Source organism: Micromys minutus, assembly GCF_963924665.1.
Source record: "Micromys minutus genome assembly, chromosome: 19".
NCBI lineage: Eukaryota > Metazoa > Chordata > Mammalia > Rodentia > Muridae > Micromys > Micromys minutus.
This window is the reverse complement of record NC_137954.1, coordinates 46,095,049-46,115,354: the sequence shown is the minus strand read 5'-3', so window position 1 is coordinate 46,115,354 and position 20,306 is coordinate 46,095,049. Positions and strand designations below refer to the sequence as shown.

General features: G+C 39.4%; 1 protein-coding gene across 1 annotated transcript in view; it reads left to right on the top strand.

Moving 5' to 3' along the window:
• Positions 1 to 672: 672 nt before the first annotated feature.
• LOC308433274 (uncharacterized protein) overlaps positions 673 to 20,306 on the top strand; it is a gene marked incomplete at both ends in the record, with an annotated part of 98,562 nt that continues 78,928 nt past the window's right edge. The window contains 4 exons of the mRNA XM_080933274.1: positions 673 to 688; positions 1,256 to 3,568; positions 8,634 to 8,822; positions 16,883 to 17,050. Of these exons, the coding sequence (XP_080789400.1) occupies positions 673 to 688; positions 1,256 to 3,568; positions 8,634 to 8,822; positions 16,883 to 17,050 (2,686 nt within the window). The remainder of the gene's footprint in view (positions 689 to 1,255; positions 3,569 to 8,633; positions 8,823 to 16,882; positions 17,051 to 20,306) is intronic.

The following is a 20,306-nucleotide window of genomic DNA, read 5'->3' as shown; positions in this document are numbered from 1 at the left end:
TGAAGAGGGACAAATGGGTATGGTCAGACTCTTCAAATACTGTGCTATACTTCTGCTCCTTTTCTTGTCTAGGGATCCATGAAACTAATGTATATTCTACATATATGCATATAAGTACATATATATAATGTTTAAATTCATCACATTTTAAATAAATTTATAAAAAATTATAAGCAACTTTTAACTTAATCTTTTTTTAAAAAAATAATTCTTCTGATGCGCCAGTGAGATGACTCAGTATTTTTGTCACTAAATTCTGTGACTTGAGTTCAATGTTTCAAGCAAATTGACTTCCTCAAATTGTCTTCTGACCTCTCCATGTCCATCATGATACACACACACACACACACACATACACACACACACAGTTCACTTTAACAACCTCCTTATATATTATTTGAAATACAACACATTTTGTTCACAGTAATTTTGTACAAGAGCAGATGCCTCATATCTATGTTTCAAACCTCATAAAGTAAAAGTGAGGTTTAATTTTAGTAAACAGTAAAATAAAAAGAATACAAGATGTCTGCTGACAACCCTTGGGTCGCACGTGGTGTTTTCATGCATTGATCTCCAGTTTGAGAAAGAGCTTTAACAATGTCATCCAATCCTCAAGACCGAGATGATTTCAAAGTAAATGAACAGAGAGTCTAAGTGCTCTCTTGAAAAATGGGTGAATCTAGCAGTAAGTGATCCCTCCTTACACACAGCAACTATTGGCTAGAGATAAATATGGGTATCCGGCCTGCTTTATTTGTTAACATTGCCTGGGTGCCATGGGAATTTGAATTTGTGAAGATATTCTACAAAAAGTTTAAGGCAATGGAATCTATGTGATGCCTTCGAAAGGAAAGGCAGTCTAGGGTTCATACTCCTGCATCCTCTTTCCCAGAATCTTTCACCCTGTGCAGTTAAACATAGCCTGGGAAAGAATGCTACGCTTAAATTTCAGGGCATGTCACTTAGCTTATCAAGAAGTTGCATTTAAAAATTAGTTGCACCCATTTCTTTTGAATTTAACTCAATTTTAGAAATTGTCTTAAGTATATTTTCTAAACTACCAGGTTATTCTGAACTCTAGGATAATTCATATAAAATTAGACATTTATGTGGACAGAACGTTCATGGAAACCAAAGGAAACTATTACCCAAAATAGTTACAGATGATTTTCCTATATTCATTTTATGATTTAGAACATCTGTTCTTTAAGTGGACATAAAACATTTCTCTTTCCTCTCCCTTCATTTTTAGGTACACCTCAGCCATCTGGTCAAGCATGTCCCAAAAATGTAAAAGATTTTGAAGAGGACACCAAGGGACACACATTAGAGGCTGGGTTTCATCAGACTAGGGCATTAGGGAAATTGAAGGAAAACGGAGATGACTATATATCTGCTTCTATAAATGGAAAACAGAGTTCCTCTTTTCTCATCAAAGATGAGAAACAAGCTCCATCTGACAGCAACGTACACAGGAGGATGGAGAATGGGTCTCCTCCTCCGGCCATCTCTCATCAGCTAGAAGAAGGCTTACCGGTGGCGGTGTTTAATGACTGTAGAAAATTGTTACCAGGGAAAATCACAACACATGAGTTCCCAAACACAGTAGAGGTCTTAAAGCCGGCCAAAGGCCAATTGATTAGAGAGGTAAAATGTGGGACTGTCAATGTGCAAGTGCAAACCACACAAACCATTCTCTGCAAAACAGGAGCACGGTTTCTCACAAGAAGACGATGTCCAACGTGTCACCAACATTATTCTGTCCAGCAAGTATGGAGGGGCTCCAAATCTCGGGGTTGCTTCTCTAAATACAGTACTGTACCAGCAGAAGAATTCAAACATAGGGTTCCATCTACATGCACAAGAGAGGTTTCTAGAAGTGAGGTCCCTTCAATGAACATAAGCATTGTAGGAAAAGAGATTATGGTTGAATACATAAGTAAAAAACAGAACATATTCATCAATATAACTCGTCCTAAAAGCATAGGGAAGTCAGCAAAACATAAGAAAAGTTCCTTGAGTCCCACTGTGAATGAGCCCTGTCAGTCTCCTGCACAGCCTGGCATAAATCACGTTGAAAACCAGAGGCTTGAAAACCAGAACCAGAGTTTAGATGCTTCTCATGATGCTCCCTGTAGTGCAAATACTGTCCAGAAAGAGAACTCAGACACACTTGTGGTTTCTCTAAGCTCACCTCCCATGAGAGAGAAAAAGAAACCCATCACACTGCCTTCTGCCCTGGCTGACTCTGAAGAGAGAGATTCTGCTACCCCTCAGCAAAAGGTCTTACAAATTACTCAAGACAAGCCCTTAGAGCAGCGCTGCTTCCCAGCTGATCCTTTCCTTCCTACCTCATCTGAAACCTTAAGGACCACAAGATTAAATGATGGGGATTTAAGTAAAATGCCTTCTGAGGATTCTAGGGATGTGGACGAAGAGAGAAAAAACAGCTCTGATGTCAGGGAAAGTGTCACCTCAGATTCCCAAGTTCAGCCAAGCACAGCAGGAACAAATGTTCCCCTAAGTGCTCTGAACGGCGTGCTTCCCACTCGAGAGGCCTCAGACTCTGAGTTTTGTCCTTTGTCTTTTTTAACATGGCAGCTCTTGGGAGAAAAAGCAGATAACATTGGCTTCGGAGGTGACAAAACTCTACCAAGGGATGGGTATGAGAGCACAAATTCTGTATCTCTTCCTGTCAGTGACGAGGCTACGAAACCTCCTTTACTCGATCCATCTCACTGTGTCACCAGATGTTTGAAACCTGTAGAGACTCCTGGGAACACATTTTCCCTTAACCAACATATTGAGGTTGAGACAGAGCAAGAGACAGTACCTTGCAGAGATGTTAGCAAGGTTATTTTACACAGCGACACTTCTGCAAACACACAGCCATTAGCAAGGAAGAACACACAGAGTTCAGCTGTCAGGATCACATCCTGCAACAGTCTAGTTTCAGAAAGCTCACTTCATAGCAATATCCACAGCTCTGTGGAAGGGGATCAGACAGAGAACCATGCAAATCGTGTAGAGAGAGCAGGCCTCAGCAGAACGGAAGTCCCAGTCACGGCCTCCACAGCTGATGTATCAGAGCAGAGACTTGGTACTCAGAATTACAAAGAAGGCACAGTTGATTCTCACTCTCCTGTGACCATAGGAAACCCTAGAGAGTCAATCAGCTCCCTGGAAAATGTTGGAGGCGACACATACCAGGCACTGGCGGTGATGAAGAATATGTGGCACAGAGATTTTGAAGGCTTCACTAGTGAGAATCAAAGTGAAATCTGCTTCCAAATGGACGTTCCACAAAACGCTACTGAGCCCACCTGTGTAGGACACACTGCAGAAGGACTGTTCCCTGTGGATAAGACACAAACCAACGCTGACGATCCAAATAGTCATGGACACCATGAAACCTGCGGACTGAACAACTTCCCACAGGAGACAGCAGAGTGCCAAAGGACTGTGTCAAGCATGCACCCCGAGGAAGGTGGAAACAAAAGGTACCTCACAGAAGCTTCCTACCACCCTGTGGACATACTGTTGTCACCGCAGAAGCCCCTGAAAGGTACAATGGGCAGAATATATAGATTTTATTATTGTTATATTAGGAGATTTGAACATATTCTTATATGTAGGAGATTTGGATGAAGTAATCTCTACTGCGTGAGATACTTTTTCTTCACTAGCAAGATGTGTTAAGCATTTTAGAGTTAGACCAATATGAAGGAGAATCTGTCAGCCTGTTTCTTTACACTAAAGCTAACTCTACCCATAAATGTGCAGAAAAAAACACCATAGCTGCAGCTTAAAATAATTTTTTTTCTTTAAAAGATTGATGTATTGGCAAATCCGTTTTGTTAAAAATGTTGGTCTGTTCCACTCTTAAATAATCTACTGTTCTTCTGATCTTGCAAGGTAAGCATGTTTAAGAGAATAGGAAGAATATGCTTGTAGTAAGATGCGCTTTGAAATCTTGCTGGGCGTTGCACAGGGACTCATGTCTCTAGAGAACTGGGGACTGGAAATTAAACCAAAGGACAAAAAACAGAGACACCCTTAACTAATCCCGACTAAGCCATCCATAGGACCTGTAACTCCAGCTACCCTCTGACCTCTACTTAGGGCTGCCTGGTCTTGCTCAAGCAATTGATACAACCCAGGTGCTCTCGAGAAATCAAGAAGGGCTAAGATGGAAGCTTTCTCCTAAGTGCACAATGCTGTCTGTCTGGTTTCAATCTTGGAACAGCAAAACGTCATTCTGGTCCCTTCATAAAAGATCCTTCTGTTTCTCAATGAGTCCAAATCATTTAATAGTTAATGTTAGCATTATTTTATAGTATAAATTAAAACAGTTTTCCAAATCGCAGATAGCATGCCTAATGTGCTCAGAAATGAGACTGGGAACGAAGAAAATTAGAAAAGACACCATCTTTCCTGGTCTCATATTATTGCTTTTAATGAAAGAATTTAAAAGAAGGAGCAAAATTATTTACTCCAAAGTTTTTTTAAAAATTAAGCATAGATAAAATACGAGAAGCACAAGCTATTGCATAAGTGTGGCCATTAAATGTGAAATTTGATTTCTTAAAAGTGAGTCTTCTAAGAAAATGTAAAAGCTGTACAGTTCCCTCTATTGTAGGAAAACCCTAACGAAAAACCTCTGACCCCAGTGGCTACTCGCCAGGACCTGTGTAGCTCCAGACACCAGGTCGTCCCATCAATTCCAGGATCTGTGTCAGTGCGAAGTTATTTAGAACTGCAAGGGAGCCCACGGCATGAGCACTTAGGCTTCCCGGCGAGGACATGTGCGCACCTCAGTAAGCATCCGTCTCAAGCTGTCTTCCTTATTCCCGGAAGCGCACTGCTCCACATAACCTCTCCCAGCACAGTCAAAACTCCAAACACGAATCCAGCCACAAATGTGATTACTCTCAATAAACTGAAATTGTCCCCACTTGGGAAACAACCACAGTTCCCTACATTTCAGGAAAAATCTGTTCCTACAATCTTTTACTTCTTTTCCCCTTGATAAATCTGCTCCAGGAAGTTTATCTATTTGAATTTCTAGAACCTTCTATCCACCATGCATGCTTCCTTGGACCCTTAGCATCGGCTGCTTCTGCAGTTTGGACTAGACTTTCTCCATAAACCCACATGGTCATTATTTCTTTTTTAAATTAGTTTATTTATTTATTCACATTACATTTGATCACAGCTTTGCTCCCTCCTCTATTGACAATTTTGCCCTCAACCCCACTCTCTATTGCCCTTGATGTTGCAGGGCCATTTTTATCATGTCTCCTTCTATAATTTTCTTCACATAATAATCACAGTAAGGAACCCTCAGAAACCAAATCTCCAGTTGCATCTGAGCTGCCCTTGCTCTAGCCCAGGTTAAACCCTTTTCCAAATTTTATTCTCATATATAACGTTTTCTTATTTTTAATATTCTGTATATTTTACTTGTTTGTTTATATTCTCTTTATCAACTAGACTGTAGATTTCATGAAGGTTTGTTTTAGTTTTTTCCTTTTCTAATCAGTTACGCACCTGCAGCATTATACAGTACCTGCCCTTTAATATAAAGACTCAGTGAGTGTTTGTTGATTGAATTCAGGAAAGTGATATCAGGTTGCTCTGTGTAATAACCTGCTACCAATACCCTTGTAATGAAAAGACACATAAAGCAGTTCAGGAATAAAATGGTTACAAAAATTCTATTTAAATGTATAAATGCTATCATAATTTTGGTTTTCCTGGAGTTATAAGTACCTTTAGACTTTACCAATGCTTTTGTCCTGCCCTCTCAAGCCAGAATTACACAAACTTTTCAGAGTAGAAAGTGCTTTGAAGGGCTTGGGTTGTTTCACAAGAAGTTTAAAAAAATCTTTGTAGTCACAAAAACCCTGATATTTTCGTTTTGCAAGAGATCCTTTCCCACTCAAAGTCTGTGTGTAGGTATCAAATCAATAAGGCCGGGTGTGGCAGGAAGTAAGAGAGACGGTGCAGTGGAAAGTGTCTGAGTCTCACCCCTTTAAGAATAAAATTCTAAGTTCTTTACAGGACAAGTCGTAGTCTTCTTGGACTAGATTTTTTTTTTCAGCTAAAATTTAGCTGAAACCTGTGCATAAGACCCATGCCAATGAGCCAGGAGGTCTGCATCATACAAAGAATAAAGACCCATGCCAATGAACCTGGAGGTCTACATCATACAAAGAATAAAGACCCATGACAATGAACCAGGAGGTCTGCATCATACAAAGAATAAAGACCCATGCCAATGAGCCAGGAGGTCTGCATCATACAAAGAAAAAGCTAGAACTAAAACCAGAGAAGCCTGAGAAAATGACAGACAAGAAGAATTCCTTGTTCTATACAGTGTAGACATATTCATGACTAAACAGTGACTTATATGTGATATGGCATAAAATTCACATACAGTATATACCATAGCTTGCTTCTCGGTAGCTCTAAAAAGGAAGTAAGTGATTCTTAGAGGCCTGACAAAGACTACAGATTTGAGGACATTTGAGATCCCAAGCATTTCATCAATAGCTAGGAACAGAAAGATGAATGAAATCCATCTATTCTGTGTACAAAATGACAACTGTTGTGACAACTTTCACTACAGTGACGTGTGGTGAACCTGGGACTTCCCACATGTGTGCTTCTTAACGAGAAAAGCCCAGCCTATCCCAGTCTGGGACCAGTGCTGCTCCAGTTCCTTGGCTTATCCTCCACTGCCTGGATCCCCCACCTTCCCAAGGGGACAACTTTCACACCCACTCTTAAGCTGTCCTTCCAGTCACACCACAATATGACAAAATTTCGGCAATGAGATAATTTTCAAAGAGCAAGACTGGGGAAGCTGGGCAAGTGAGGGAGAAGGCATCTGTGTTTAGTGTGGCGGTGTGCCTTCTTCCTGATACAGAGATCTCCTCTCCTGCTGTGTAAGCTGGGCAAGACAAGAGGGCAATATGGCTAGGCTAGTTTTCTTCAGAAAATATATATGGGACATTATCCTATTCATGAGGTCAAGGAAGGCAAGATTTCATCACTTACTAAAGTCCCAGTATCTCAAATGATTACATTAGGTCTTGATTTCCAAAAGAGGAATTTTCAAGGGGCACATATGTTCAAACCATAACTTTTGTTTCAGAAATTAATACATTGTCCTACAAAAGTGAGAGCATTTATTTTGAGAAGGTTCCCCCAGGAGCGTTAGCGTCTGCAATCCAGCCCCAGCACATCACCTGATTCATAGAAAAACTCACTGCATATGCTGGATATTCATAGAAATAGGGAGAGGCTCACACATGAAGAGAGGTTCTTGTGGCCTAGATTAAAAATGCCACACCAAAACTATCTATCTAATTGAGGTATACTAGGAATATGGGTAGTAAACTTAAATTTTGGGAGGTATTTATATTCAGTCACAGATTGAAATGTCAGCTCTATACATTACTAGAAGTGATTTGATTATTGGCCTTTTTTGTGTCTCCCTTGCTGAAATAAACACTGACTAAAATCAACTCGCGGTAATGAAGGGTTGTTTGGCTCATATGTTACAGTCCGTGTTGAGAAAGTCTGGCGGGAACTCAAGGCAAAAGTGAGATCACGAAGGAACCCTGCTTACTGGCTTGCTCTCATGACTTGCTCAGCTTTCTCACAAAAGCAAAGAACAAACCTAGGGGTAACACCCATGGGGGCTGCTGAGCACTCCCACATAGGGGTAATGCCCACGGGGGGGGGGGGCTGAGCACTCCCACATAGGGGTAATGCCCACGGGGGGGGGGCTGAGCACTCCCACATAGGGGTAATGCCCACGGGGGGGGGGGGCTGAGCACTCCCACATCAGTCTTTAATTGAGCAAATGCCACAGACATGCTGCAGTCCTGTCTACTGGAGGCACCTCCTCGATTCATGTCCCCTCTTCCCATATGACTGTGGTTGGTGTACAGTTGGCAATACCTAACTACCACAAGGACGTACCACGAGGTTGGGTGAGATTACATCGATATTATTTTGCAAATCTAAGAGTACTATCCCCAAGCAATAAAATAGAAGTAAAAATTTATAACTTATAATCGGTGGAATTCAGTACTTATGTATATATCAAAGCCTAAGGATTACAGTCCACCCGTTTTCTCCCAATTTAAATATATGAGAAGATTCTAAATTGAAACAAAGAAAAAAGTAAAAACTCATTTGTTTTTAGGAACAGAGTAAGTTCGTTAAGTTTTCAAATCTATGTTGCTTGTCTTTTGTATAGTATGAAAAAGTAAAATTTTAAGCTATTTTAAATTATGAAACTATTTTCTAGGTTTTGAGTTTTATGTTTATGGATTTCGGGTTTTCTTTTTAATTTTTCAGTTGAATTGCACTGTGATATTTTATTGGTAAGATTTTTCTTCTAATAATTCAGTCATTGCTTATAAGTGACAGAAGGCAGTATTTGGGACTTTATAAACCTGCATCTTAATTTACATCTCTGTTTCTCTCTCCAGCGTAGCAAGGGCGCCATGAAGGAACTGAGTGAAAAGATTTTACGGTTCTGTATTTTAAAACTGTGTTTCATATTCAATCTTGAACTGATGTCTCACTTTGATATTTAATATGGTTTCATCTAGAGCAGAATTTGGAGATCAATCACCCCCGAAAGCTATCGCAGGAATTGGCTCTAAGGGGTGGAAGAGGCAGTGAAGGTTCCCAGGAAGAAGCAATAGACCAGTGGGCTCGGAGGAGGCAGCAGTTCACAGACAGGAAGAGATGCAGCTCAGCGGGGGGCAGTTCTGTCAGCAGCTTCACCGAGGGCTCTGGTGAGTAGAAACCCCAGCTCCTAAGCAGCAGCAAGGACAGCCGCCCCTCATCAACTACATTCCTTCTGCCTCCTCTCTGAGGTGCAGATTCTGGGTATATTTTGTATTACATAACTTTGTGTATAAAATATGTATAATGTAAAAGGATAATGTAGCTGATTATAAGTGAATTTTTTTTTCTCATTTTAACATTTCTGGAATGGAGTCTTGAAACTATCTGCGCTTTTGTGAACTAGTTTCTTCAGGCTATAGTGTGATACTTACCGACAGTGGACCTCGGCTGCACAAACAATGGCCTCTGAGAACGGATGATAAGTTATTCCTGATGAAAAGTGACTAAACTGAAGCATGGAATAATGCCCTGGGGACCTGGGGGTGGGGCACTTGGGTACCTTTTGTAGATATTAAAACTATATGGGTCAGAGATTACAACAGCTGATGTTAAAGGAGACTAGCCCAACTAGTAGGCATGTGCTATTTGAAAATTATTTACAAAAGCAAAGTGCTTTTGAGAAAATGCTCACACCATGACCTCTGTGAGCTATGATTGATTTTTCCCCCCAAAGGAAGAAAACAAAAAAAAAAAAAACAAAAAAAAAAAAGCCCATTGCCATTCTACAGAAAATGTCCTGTGAAAAAAGAATAGTGAGACTAGTGGCCTGTGCTCTGTGGGCAAGCTGATGGGTGCCACCCGTGTCACCATAGGCAATGGTGTCATTTCTTTGCCATGATAAAAGAGAAGGCGGTGAAACACTAGGGTTGAGAGAAGTCATAGAGTGGGGAAAGGTTATTCATAACATAAGACCATCAAGGGTAACAGCGATTGTCTGTGATATTTTGAGAATCTCTTGGGCAAACCTACCCAACAAGCAAACGAGGGCTTCGCATGCTTGGTACTGGGGGTTTGTTCAGCAGATTTGGATTGTGAAGGGAAGATTTTCAGGCCAGATGAGCAATATTCGCTTCTTTTCTTTCCTTTACTTCTTTTCCCTCGCACCACTCCTCCCAGTTCTTCCCCGCCATCCCTCCCATCCCCATCTATCCCCCTTAGTTTCTCATTAGAAAAAAAACAAGCTTCTAAGAAATATTCATAAAATATAATGCAATGTAACATGATAAAACATGAATCCAATGAAGCTGGACAAGACAAACAGAAGGAAAAGAGCCCAAGAGAAGCCAAAAACTAGACACTCACTCATTTGCACACGCATGAGTTCTATAAAAACACGAAACTGGAAGCTGTAACATACACAGAGCACCTGGTGCAGACCCTGCAGACACGTGCAATCTGCTTCCGTCTTTATGACTTTATATGAGCTTTACCTGTGTTGTTTTCTCAGTGCTCTCTACCCCCTCTGGCTCTTGTACTCTTTCTGCCTTCTCTTACACGGGGTTCCCCAAGCTCTGAGAAGAGGGGTTTGATAGGGAAATGTGATTTAGAGCCGATTGTTCCAAGGTCTTGAATGTATGTCTGTGGGGCTCTATATTTGTTCCCATCTCAGTTTCTGCAGAAGGAATCTTCTTTGATGATTCCCAAGCAAGACACTGATCTATGAGTATTGAGAACGTTGGTAAGAGTCATTGTATTGCTACAATGTTGATGTTGCTGTTCTTCTGTTTGTGTGTGTGTATGTGTGTGTGTGTGTGTGTGTGTGTGTGTGTGTGTGTGTGTTTGGTTTTACCTCTGGTCCATGGGATATCTGGTTTCAGGGTCTAGGTCTGCCAACTAGCATCATGTGTGGGTTCCTTCTCATGGAGTGGGTCTTAATCAAATCAGATATTAGTTGGTAACTCCCACAAGTTTTGTGCCCTAGCATATCTCCCAGGCAGAACAGAACTATAGACCAAAGATTGTATGGCTGACTCAGTGCTAATGTTTCTCTTTGGTAATATGTAAGGTATGCTTCTGTGCCAAAGACGCTAGAACATAGGGTCAGCCCATAGGCAAGAGTCCAACTTCTTCATGTTCAGCCATTTGTGCAGGTTCTGGCTCCAGCCAGAAGGCCTTGCTGTTAGTTGCTGGAGAATAACAATCTAGTCTTAGCAACAGTCTAGGTTATTTGGGGATTTCCATAGGGCCCCTATTGCCAAGAACTCAAATAGATGTAACCCATTCTGGTACCGGACACTTCATTTGGTGAAAAAAGATGTACCATTGGGGCTCTGTTGCCCCCATAGTTTTACAATTTTATCTAGATTGTCTTCTAATATGTATATGTATGTATGTATGTATGTATGTATATATATATATATATATATATATATATATATATATATATATATATGTTATTTCACTGTAAATTTTCTCCCTCATCTACTTTTCCTTTCCTCCTCTGTATTTGATCCTATTATTCCACCCCCACAGGCATCTATAACTATCTATTGTCTTTCTCTTTCTTAAGAAGATCTGTCTGTGCCCCATAGGCCCTTACTCTAAACTTACCTCTGTGGGTTGTGGATTGTGGTTTTGTTATCATTGAGTTAACAGCTACTATCCACACATAAGTGAGTACATGCTATATTCTCTAGGTCTGAGCCCCCACAAGTTCAGTATCGTTGTTTCTGTGAGATACGTTCTCCTGGTGTCCTCTTCTCCTCTGGCTCCTACAATCCCTCCTCACCCGTTTCTGTGGGATTTCCTAAGTTCTAACTAATGTTTTGGATGCTCTCCATGTCCAATCCCATCAGCTTCTGAAGCAAGCCTCTGTATGATGACTGTAGCACGCACTGATGCTCTGAGCAGAGTAGAATATCTTTAGGAATTCCTTCACTGACTTTTTAAAAAGTCCACTTTGGCTCTATCCTAAGTCTCAGAGCCATTCAGCTTCCAGATTCTGGCCACCCAGGCAGTGTGAGGCATGAGCTCCCTCTCGTTGCTTGGGCCTCAACTTAGATGGTCACCCTCATAGTTCCGGAAGCTTCCACTGTCCCAGGTTTCAGTATTGCCCCCTAAAGGCCCACATATTCCAGCTGTCTCTCCCTATACTCTCTTCAAGTTGAATTTATCTATCTCCTGAAGAAGTTATGAATTCTTTACAATTTAAACATCCAAAGCTCTTTCTTCTTTATATGATACACAACACTTCTCAGTAATCAATCTATGCAATAGCATCTCTGATACAAGCCTAATGGGAACTTTGCTGGCCTTCAAATGTCATAGAGATGAGTCTGGTTCTTCCTCACTTATTGGGTTCTTCAGTGACTTGAAGTCCTAATAAGGGTCTCTCTCATTCAATTTAACGGAAAATCTTTCCCATTGGTCTTAGACATTCATGTCTGCTTTTTACTTTTTGAAATAAGGAACAATCATATGTCTGCCAGGGCTACTCACCAAGCCAGCCGTTAGCTTCGCCTTACCACAGCGCAGGAACAGTGGACTGTTACCAAGACACTGGCCACCCTGGGGATATTTATACTAAGAAAAGTGTTAAGCACAGCAAATCAGGGATTTTTTTTTCAATTAGGAAAGTTATTTAAAACATTTACCAATAGTTCATTTTGAAATAACACAAGATCAGCTGTAATGCTAATGTAAATTCACATGTAATGCCCAGGCATAATTTTAATTAAATAATGATTGTATTCCCTTTGGGGTAGATTTTGTCTTGAATGAAAACTCATTCTAACAATTTAGTTCATGTTAGATACAAGAAGAAGTGTCTCCCTCTTCTCTCTCAGCTTACCCAAGCCACACAAACACAGAAGGCATGTTACATTTCTTGAGAAACTTCCGGTACAGTCTGTCATTCACTCAGAGCTGCTTGGGCTAGTATTGTTTAATATGTAGTTTGGTTTTTTTTCTCATTTACAGAGTCAGGACAAGCTACTAATATAAGAGTTAAAACCTGACGGCTTTATTGGGCATCGTTACCTCTGGCATTTTCCCTGTTAACCTCACTCATCTCTGACTTCCTACACAGCAACTGGAAAGGACATTCAGAGTGACATGTTTATGTGTGTTGACACAGTTGATCAATCCATCTGACTGTGGGAAATGCTGACTAAGGTGTACGAGGTAAATAACTTGAAGGCCAGTAATGGGAGTAGGAAGGGACTGAAAAATGAGACTTGGATTTTTATAATCATAAATGGCCCCTAGATCATAAAAAGATGTGGCAGGAATTTGGGGTTAATCATGTGAGTATAGCTCTTAGCATCTCCCATACTTCATTTGGCTAACAAAAGTATTGTGGAACGGTACTTTCTAAATATCAATTGCCACTGAGAAAGAAAGAGAAGGAAGGAAGGAGTGTGTGTGTGTGTGTGTGTGTGTGTGTGTGTGTGTGTGTGTATGTGTGTGTGTTTGTGGAGGGAGGGAGAGAGGGAGGGAGGAAAGGAGAGAGGGAGAGAGGGAAGAAGGAAGGAAAGCAAGGGAATGAATTCTAATTCCTAACAACAGCTAAGCCTAAGTGGACTAGAGGGCAGCTGAGTCGATATGAGCTATCAGAAGAGATCCAGGTTTAGTTCCCAGGACCCACAAGATGTTTCACAACCACCCGAAAATCCCCTGGGATTCACTACCCTCCTCTGACCTCTGTGGGTACCAGACATGCTCATGGTGTATAAACATACATGTATAAAAAAACACATAAAGTAAAATAGATGTCTATCTAAGATAAACTATAATGTACCTGTCTAAAAGTTTTATTTGGTAAGAAGTAAGGAATGTGGTGACCATACTTGATGCCAGGTGGTTCTACTCTAAGCCACTCATGATACATTTTCGTGTTGACATGATTCCCAGTAAATTTTTGAGTTATGTTACTGTACTTCCAACCTCATTTTGCTAATCACGGCCTCCTGCAGAGGATAAGTGACAGGATCCAAGTCATCCAGCTGTATATAATTAGTCTTAGAACTGAGTTTCAACCTTAGACAGTCTAACCGGTCCTACACAAAGCAGCAATTACTCAATCTGTTGAACTCAAATCAAATCCTGATCTTTTTGGACCTTGCTTCTTTACATACCCCAGCCTCATTTTCCTCAAATGATACAACAGAAGGAAAGAGGTATATGAATGCCTAAGGTACTCAGAGGTAACGTGTGCATTCTGTGGCTCTTTTTAAAAAACTATACTTATTGTTGTCATCATCATCATCATCATCATCATCATCATCATCATCATCATCATCATCATCATCATCATTAACAAGGCCAAAACTAAAAATGAAAAGTTAAAGAGCATGCCTGTAATTTTTACTTAAAATGCAATTTCAATAATATCAAAACGTTTAAGAGCTCATGTTTGAAATGTTTATTTATTAAGTGTTTAATCTAGCAAACCTAATTTGGTAACAAACTTCATCTGACAAAGAGTTACTTGGGCTTGCCTGCTTAGATCAAGGTTCAATGTGGAGCAGATGTTGAGACCTCTAGCAGCTATAAATCTCCAGCAGGTGTGTGGCTTGCTGCTTCATTGGGTTTTAACACAAATTTTATGTCGCGGCTTATGTAAGAGGACGCTCCTTAGCTGTGTTCTGCTAACTGAATGAATACAGAGCTACTCTTCCACAGACTCACATCTGTTTGTGAATAAGTGAGTAGTTTGAACAGCCTCATACATGTTGATAAAAACAATGGTCCATAGAAAGACCTGATCTCAGACCCTCACATGACAGGGGATGACTGTGTATCTAACACGGTCATTTATTGTCAAAGGGAAACTATTATAAGGTAAACCAATTATTCCAGAAATTTGTGGGAGCTATATCAACATACATTTTTAAAATAACTAAATTTTTAATTATTAAAGTACAGAATATAGTAAACAAAATGAAAACTCTAGAAAGTCCTATTATAGCTAAACAACAACAAAAGCTTTCATTTAGCCTGAAAAGTCAGGAAGGCACATTAATAGATTATTATATAATTTTGGTTTACATTTCCTATCCCTTTCAAATGTCACACTCAAACTTACCTAAAAAGGGAAGCTTTTTCAAAAAAGAAGTTTGAAGTGTTTTGAAATATGCCATGCAAAAGCATGTTTCACATTCTGATTCATACTATTTCTATTATTCTGCCCTAAATTCTTTAAATTTTAATCTAATAAGCAGCCTGTTCCATAAAGCTCATATCATTTTTATTCCAGGTTTATAACTGAATATTATTATCATATGTCATCTCTTTTTCCACCCAACATAACATAGTATACCTACTATATTGGCATGGCCAATGGAAGTATTGGTCGGATATTGAGGATTGCAGACTTCAGATTTGGGGGGCTTTAGAGTGTTTGTGAGGACATCTGGGAATAGGGTCTATACGACAGAAAAAAGCTTTCAGGATAGATATAGACATATAACCTGCACACAATTCCATACATTATTCATACTACACCTATGTTCTGACAGTGACTTCTCAAGCAGATATAGTATATTCATACATGGTGGTCTGCTGACACTCAAAATGTGTTAAATTTGTCATTTTATAATTTTAAAAATAGAGACATTTCCTCCCTGTGTACCTGCTCCTCCTTCCCTGCTCCTGGTTCTCTGGATATGTGTTTCCTTTAGACATGCCTCTCTTTATGGATAGATGCCTCACCCTCTTCCTCTGAACTCTCACACTTCACCCCAATGTCTTACCTGTCACTGTATCCCCAATGTATATAAAATTAATCACACCTGCCTTATAGGAGAAGAGCATTTATTTCAAATCAATTTAGCGAATGAATGAATGTGTCTGAGACCACCCAAGCTATCAAATGCCTATTGCAGTCTCACATCGCTTAAGCAAATGTGGAAGTTGGAAATCTATTGTTCATTTGTCTATGTGTCAGGACAATGACTAATAATTATTCTCTGCAGTCCGGTTCTAAGAAAGCAAAAGTAGAAATGAACAAGAACCATTAAGAAAGATTCTCCAGAGAAAGCTGGGGGAGCTGTGGTGGGCTGGGTGGAGGGTGTAGAGTGCTTTCTATAATTGACCTGCAGTAGAACTCTGCCTTGCTAGGAGCGGTAAGGATGGAAGTAAGGGATTTCTCCCTGAGACTCTCTGAGGAAGGCAGAGGAACCCCGTATAAGGAGAAACAGGGAGGGAGGTAAGATGCTCTATTATGCTTTAAGAAGCATTGCTGAACCACATACCTACGGTCCCCGGAAATGACAGGAGATCAGGACATTGGAGGTCAGACCACACTTCACTTTGCTGTTTCACAGAGCAGGAAGAATTGTTGTCTTCTTTAAGCCCTTCATTCCTAACACCATTTTTAAAATGCAAAATAAATCATGTAGTTTTCTTGAAACTAAATTTTGGTTCTGAAGCTTGACTTTTTTTTTTTTTTCAACTATACCTGCAAGAAAGACTGAAGGAAACAGAGTTGGATTTTACTCAGGTTTGAGCTTTCTATCCCAGGCACAAAGAACATGGAAGGTAATATGGAAAGACAAACTCATTGCTTTTAAAGACACAGCCTTCCACACCGACAGGACACTCCTCCGCACAGGGACGAGCTAACAGATGAAAGTCACACAGCTCTTCCTATACACTTCTCTGTATAGAAGCTCAAGGTGAGATTTCTAGAAACACACTTTCAGTGCCTTCTTCAAGGCACAGAGAGCAACACGACTGTGTCTGATAATCCTTTTCCTTGAACTTGATGTTTTAAGATTTGTTTTGGCTCTTGGCCTCTCTTGCTCTTGTGCTTTTGCAGCCTTGCTCTCCCACCCCTACCCCTCCACTTCCCTTTCCCTTCCCCCTCTCTCCCATGTTCCCATGTGCTCATGGCCAGCCTCTACTCCTACTTCCCCCTTTCCCTCTCTTTCTCTCTCTGCCTCTACCACCCTCTTAACTCTCCCATGACCTGAATAAACTCTATTCCATACTAAAAAAAAAAAAGATTTGTTTTGATTATGATATATTAAGAATATGTAAAATATACCCAAGAAAAATGCACAGCAAACTTACAAACTTCTTTCTGTTCAGGGATAATGCTCTTCATCCCTAGGGACCTCACCTCTGCATCATTTCTGGGTGATTTCTCACCATGACCTCCACAGGAACGTTGGTTCTTATTTCCTGTCAGTGTATCACTTAACTTCCCACCTTTTCTGTTCCTCAGTCACCTCAGATGATGCTCACTCTGTGGATTTTGGCTTTCGAGTTGACGTTGGAGAGAAAGGATTCTACACAGAGAATTTCCACTCAACAGCATGGGTTTTCCGAGGCGATGATGGAAATCCCGAGGACAGCCCCAGGTGTCTCAGTAAAAAGCCACGATCAGTAGCTGGTAAGGATTCTAGAGTTACAGCAGGGCGTGAATATCTCAGCAAACCCTTAACGAGACCCCTAGACACTGAAGAATATAGCTAGTTGACATGTGTTAAAGAATCTGAAATTACTGAAATAATTTATTATTTTAAGACATATTTCTTAAACTATGATAGTAGGGATTAATATATCAATGTCGATGGTGGAAATATCACAGGGCCTTCACTCCTAGATGAAGAACTACAAGTAATTAATAGCTGCTGAAAGAGGAGGAATTAGTCTTCTGGAGGGGCAAACTCCTGATATATAATACAAGTCCAAATAGTTAGACCTATATACATATGCATACGAACAACATTAAATGAAGGAATCCAGCAGATTGCACTTATAAATTCATATGTATATATCTGATAAAGAATAAGACACCGTAAATTTGAGAGGAAATCAGGGGAATAGGCAAAAGTTGAATGGAGGAAAGAGGGTGGAATTTTGTAAAATATACTGATATACATTTCTCAGAAAGAAAGAAAAAAAAGAAGAACTATTTCTTCAGAATAGAAACTCCAGATCTGGAGTATGAAGTTATATAAGCTGGGCACAATAGCATACCTAACATCCTGAACACAGGAAGTGAAAGCGGGGTTGGGGGCCAGAGAAACAACTCAGTATAGTGCCTCTCTTACAGAGGTAATTAGTAGCATTGAGAAATAATAGCAAGGAGACTTAGACATTAGGAAAGTGAGCATCAGACAAATCAACACTTTTTACAAAAACACTTTAATAACCTAATAATATTTCAAAGATACTATAATGCTAATTTACATGTGTCGCAATATATTTTCTGAAAAATAAAATTAATACTTATAGAACAAAGCTCAATCCTTAATTTTCAAAAAGGTCTGAACTGGAAAATAAGCAAACAAAGTTATCTTCCCAAGCAATGCTGCAGCTACCTGAAGGATGTAGGGTATTTTGGTGTGAGAGTTTTGTTATATTTATGGAAATATTTGCCCTTAGTTTGGATTTTTACAACCAACAAGATGATGCAAAGAAAGTGCTGTCTAGAGGGATATGTTACTTTACGATGCACCCGCAGTCTGTGAAACAACAATGACATTCATTTGTGGCCTGTCAGCAGCTGTGAGGCACTTATAGATTATTCCCTAGACAGAGCCATGGGAAAGGGGGTCTATATATCTTAAAATACAAGAAAATCGTCTTCAGAATGCAAAGGAGCATGTTACAGACATGTTGATTGTGTTCTCCCACAGGAGAGTTCTGTAGTTGAGCTCACCATTTCAAGACTTTATTGAAATGTTTACTCTTCCATGCATGGTGTTGACATTCAAATTGCTTGACTGAAAAACCAAAACCACAAGAACACGACCTTGAAAGCAATAGCTATTTAATAGTTTCGTGGAATAATAAAAAAAATATGATTTGATTTGAATCAACATATAAAAAACTTTCATTACGAAAGCATTTGTTGGGTTAATCAATCTGTCAAAAAGAGAAGATAGTATCAAGAAGTAACCTAGAGGGAACAAGAAACCTTGAAAAGCAGAGATGTTAGAAAATTATTGTTACAGCTGTCAGAAATGGATTTCTGCTTTTTATTTTTTTTATGATTAGCTACCAGCCTATCTCAGAGTATTGAAATATTAATTCCTAAGTTCTGCCTCTTAAATTAGGAGATTCAATAAGACATTGAGCAATCACATGTGCCAAGAGAAAATTCCTTTAATGAGAAACAAACTTACCCAGAGGCACAGAGCATTAAAGAAAACAGAATACTTTCTCATCAATGTTACTATGCTTCTCCTGGTAACAAGAGAGGAAAAACATGCTTTCTTCAGACATTTTACAAAAGCAAACATCTCTTCAAGAATCCACATGATGACATTGTATTGCTCTATCCCTCCCAAATGGTGCCAGTTTGGGTAACGATTGCCCAGCACTTAAGCTTCAATAGGATATGACATTTCTCTGTCATTTTAGTACAATCCTGTTGCACAAGAATTTGCCTAGGAGTAAAGCAGTGCACAGTAAACATTTGTAAACTAATGACTCCGGCTTTTGACTACAGTGAACCTTTGAGTAAGAAAGGAGGTCTTGTTAATATCAGATGCTTGTCTTCCTTATCTGACAGAACAGGACATCAGAACTGAGAACGCTTTGCCTTCTGCTACATTTGTCACATCTCACAAGAAGCCTAATGAAATGTAATGATTCATCCCAGAATATCTGAATGAAAAATAAAGAGAAAGATTAAGTACATCATCTTACAAGCTCTGAAAAATAATATAAATTATAATACTATTTTTACAAATGTTATGGGCAGCTTCATCTAAGACCATCCGTAAGCAATGACACAAAGAAATTTTACATCCTGCCCTACCTTTGGGAGCCTCTTTATCCATCACTTCAAAGTCTCAAGATTTTTGCTTTTAACTTCTGACATGTTTTTAATTCTGCACATATTTTGTCTACAGATAGGTATTCTGAAAATGTCTTTAAATGTGGACTTTAAGGTAAGACCACATACAAAAAAGAAAAGAAAAAACAAAAGAAAGAAAGAAAGAAACATCCTTGAACTTCAACCTGGAGATTTAATTATAATCTTATAAGTAAAAATTAATATCTATATAAGAAGAAGATGGAGCAGATTGAAAAGAAGAAGCAACAGACCTCAAAGATACAAGAAGATTAAAATAGTCCCATGTATCTTATCAGATCACCATGAACTAAGGCTGGTCTTCAACAACAACAAAAACAAGAGGAAAGCCACATACACATGGAAGTTGAACAGTGCTCTACTCAATAACAACTTGGCCAAGGAAGAACAAAAGAAAAGAAATTAAAGACTTTTTAGAATTTAATGAAAATGAAGATACAACATACCTAAACTTATGGAACACAAGGAAAGCAGTGCTAAAAGGAAAACTCATAGTTCTGAGTGCTCAAAAAAGAAACTGGAGAGAGCAGCTTGACAGCATATTTGAAAGCTTTAGAACAAAAATAATCAAACACACCCAAGAGGAGTAGAAGGCAGGAAATAATCAAACTCAGAGCCAAAATCAACCAAGTAGGAACAAAAAGAACTATACAAAAAAAAAAAAAAAAAAAAAAAAAAAAAAAAAAATCAACAAATCCAGGAGCTGGTTCTTTAAAACAATCAACAAGACCAATAAACCCTTAGCCAGACAGTATCCAAAATAACAAAATCAGAAATGAAAGGGGAGACATAATAACAGAAACAAAGGAAATTTTAAAAA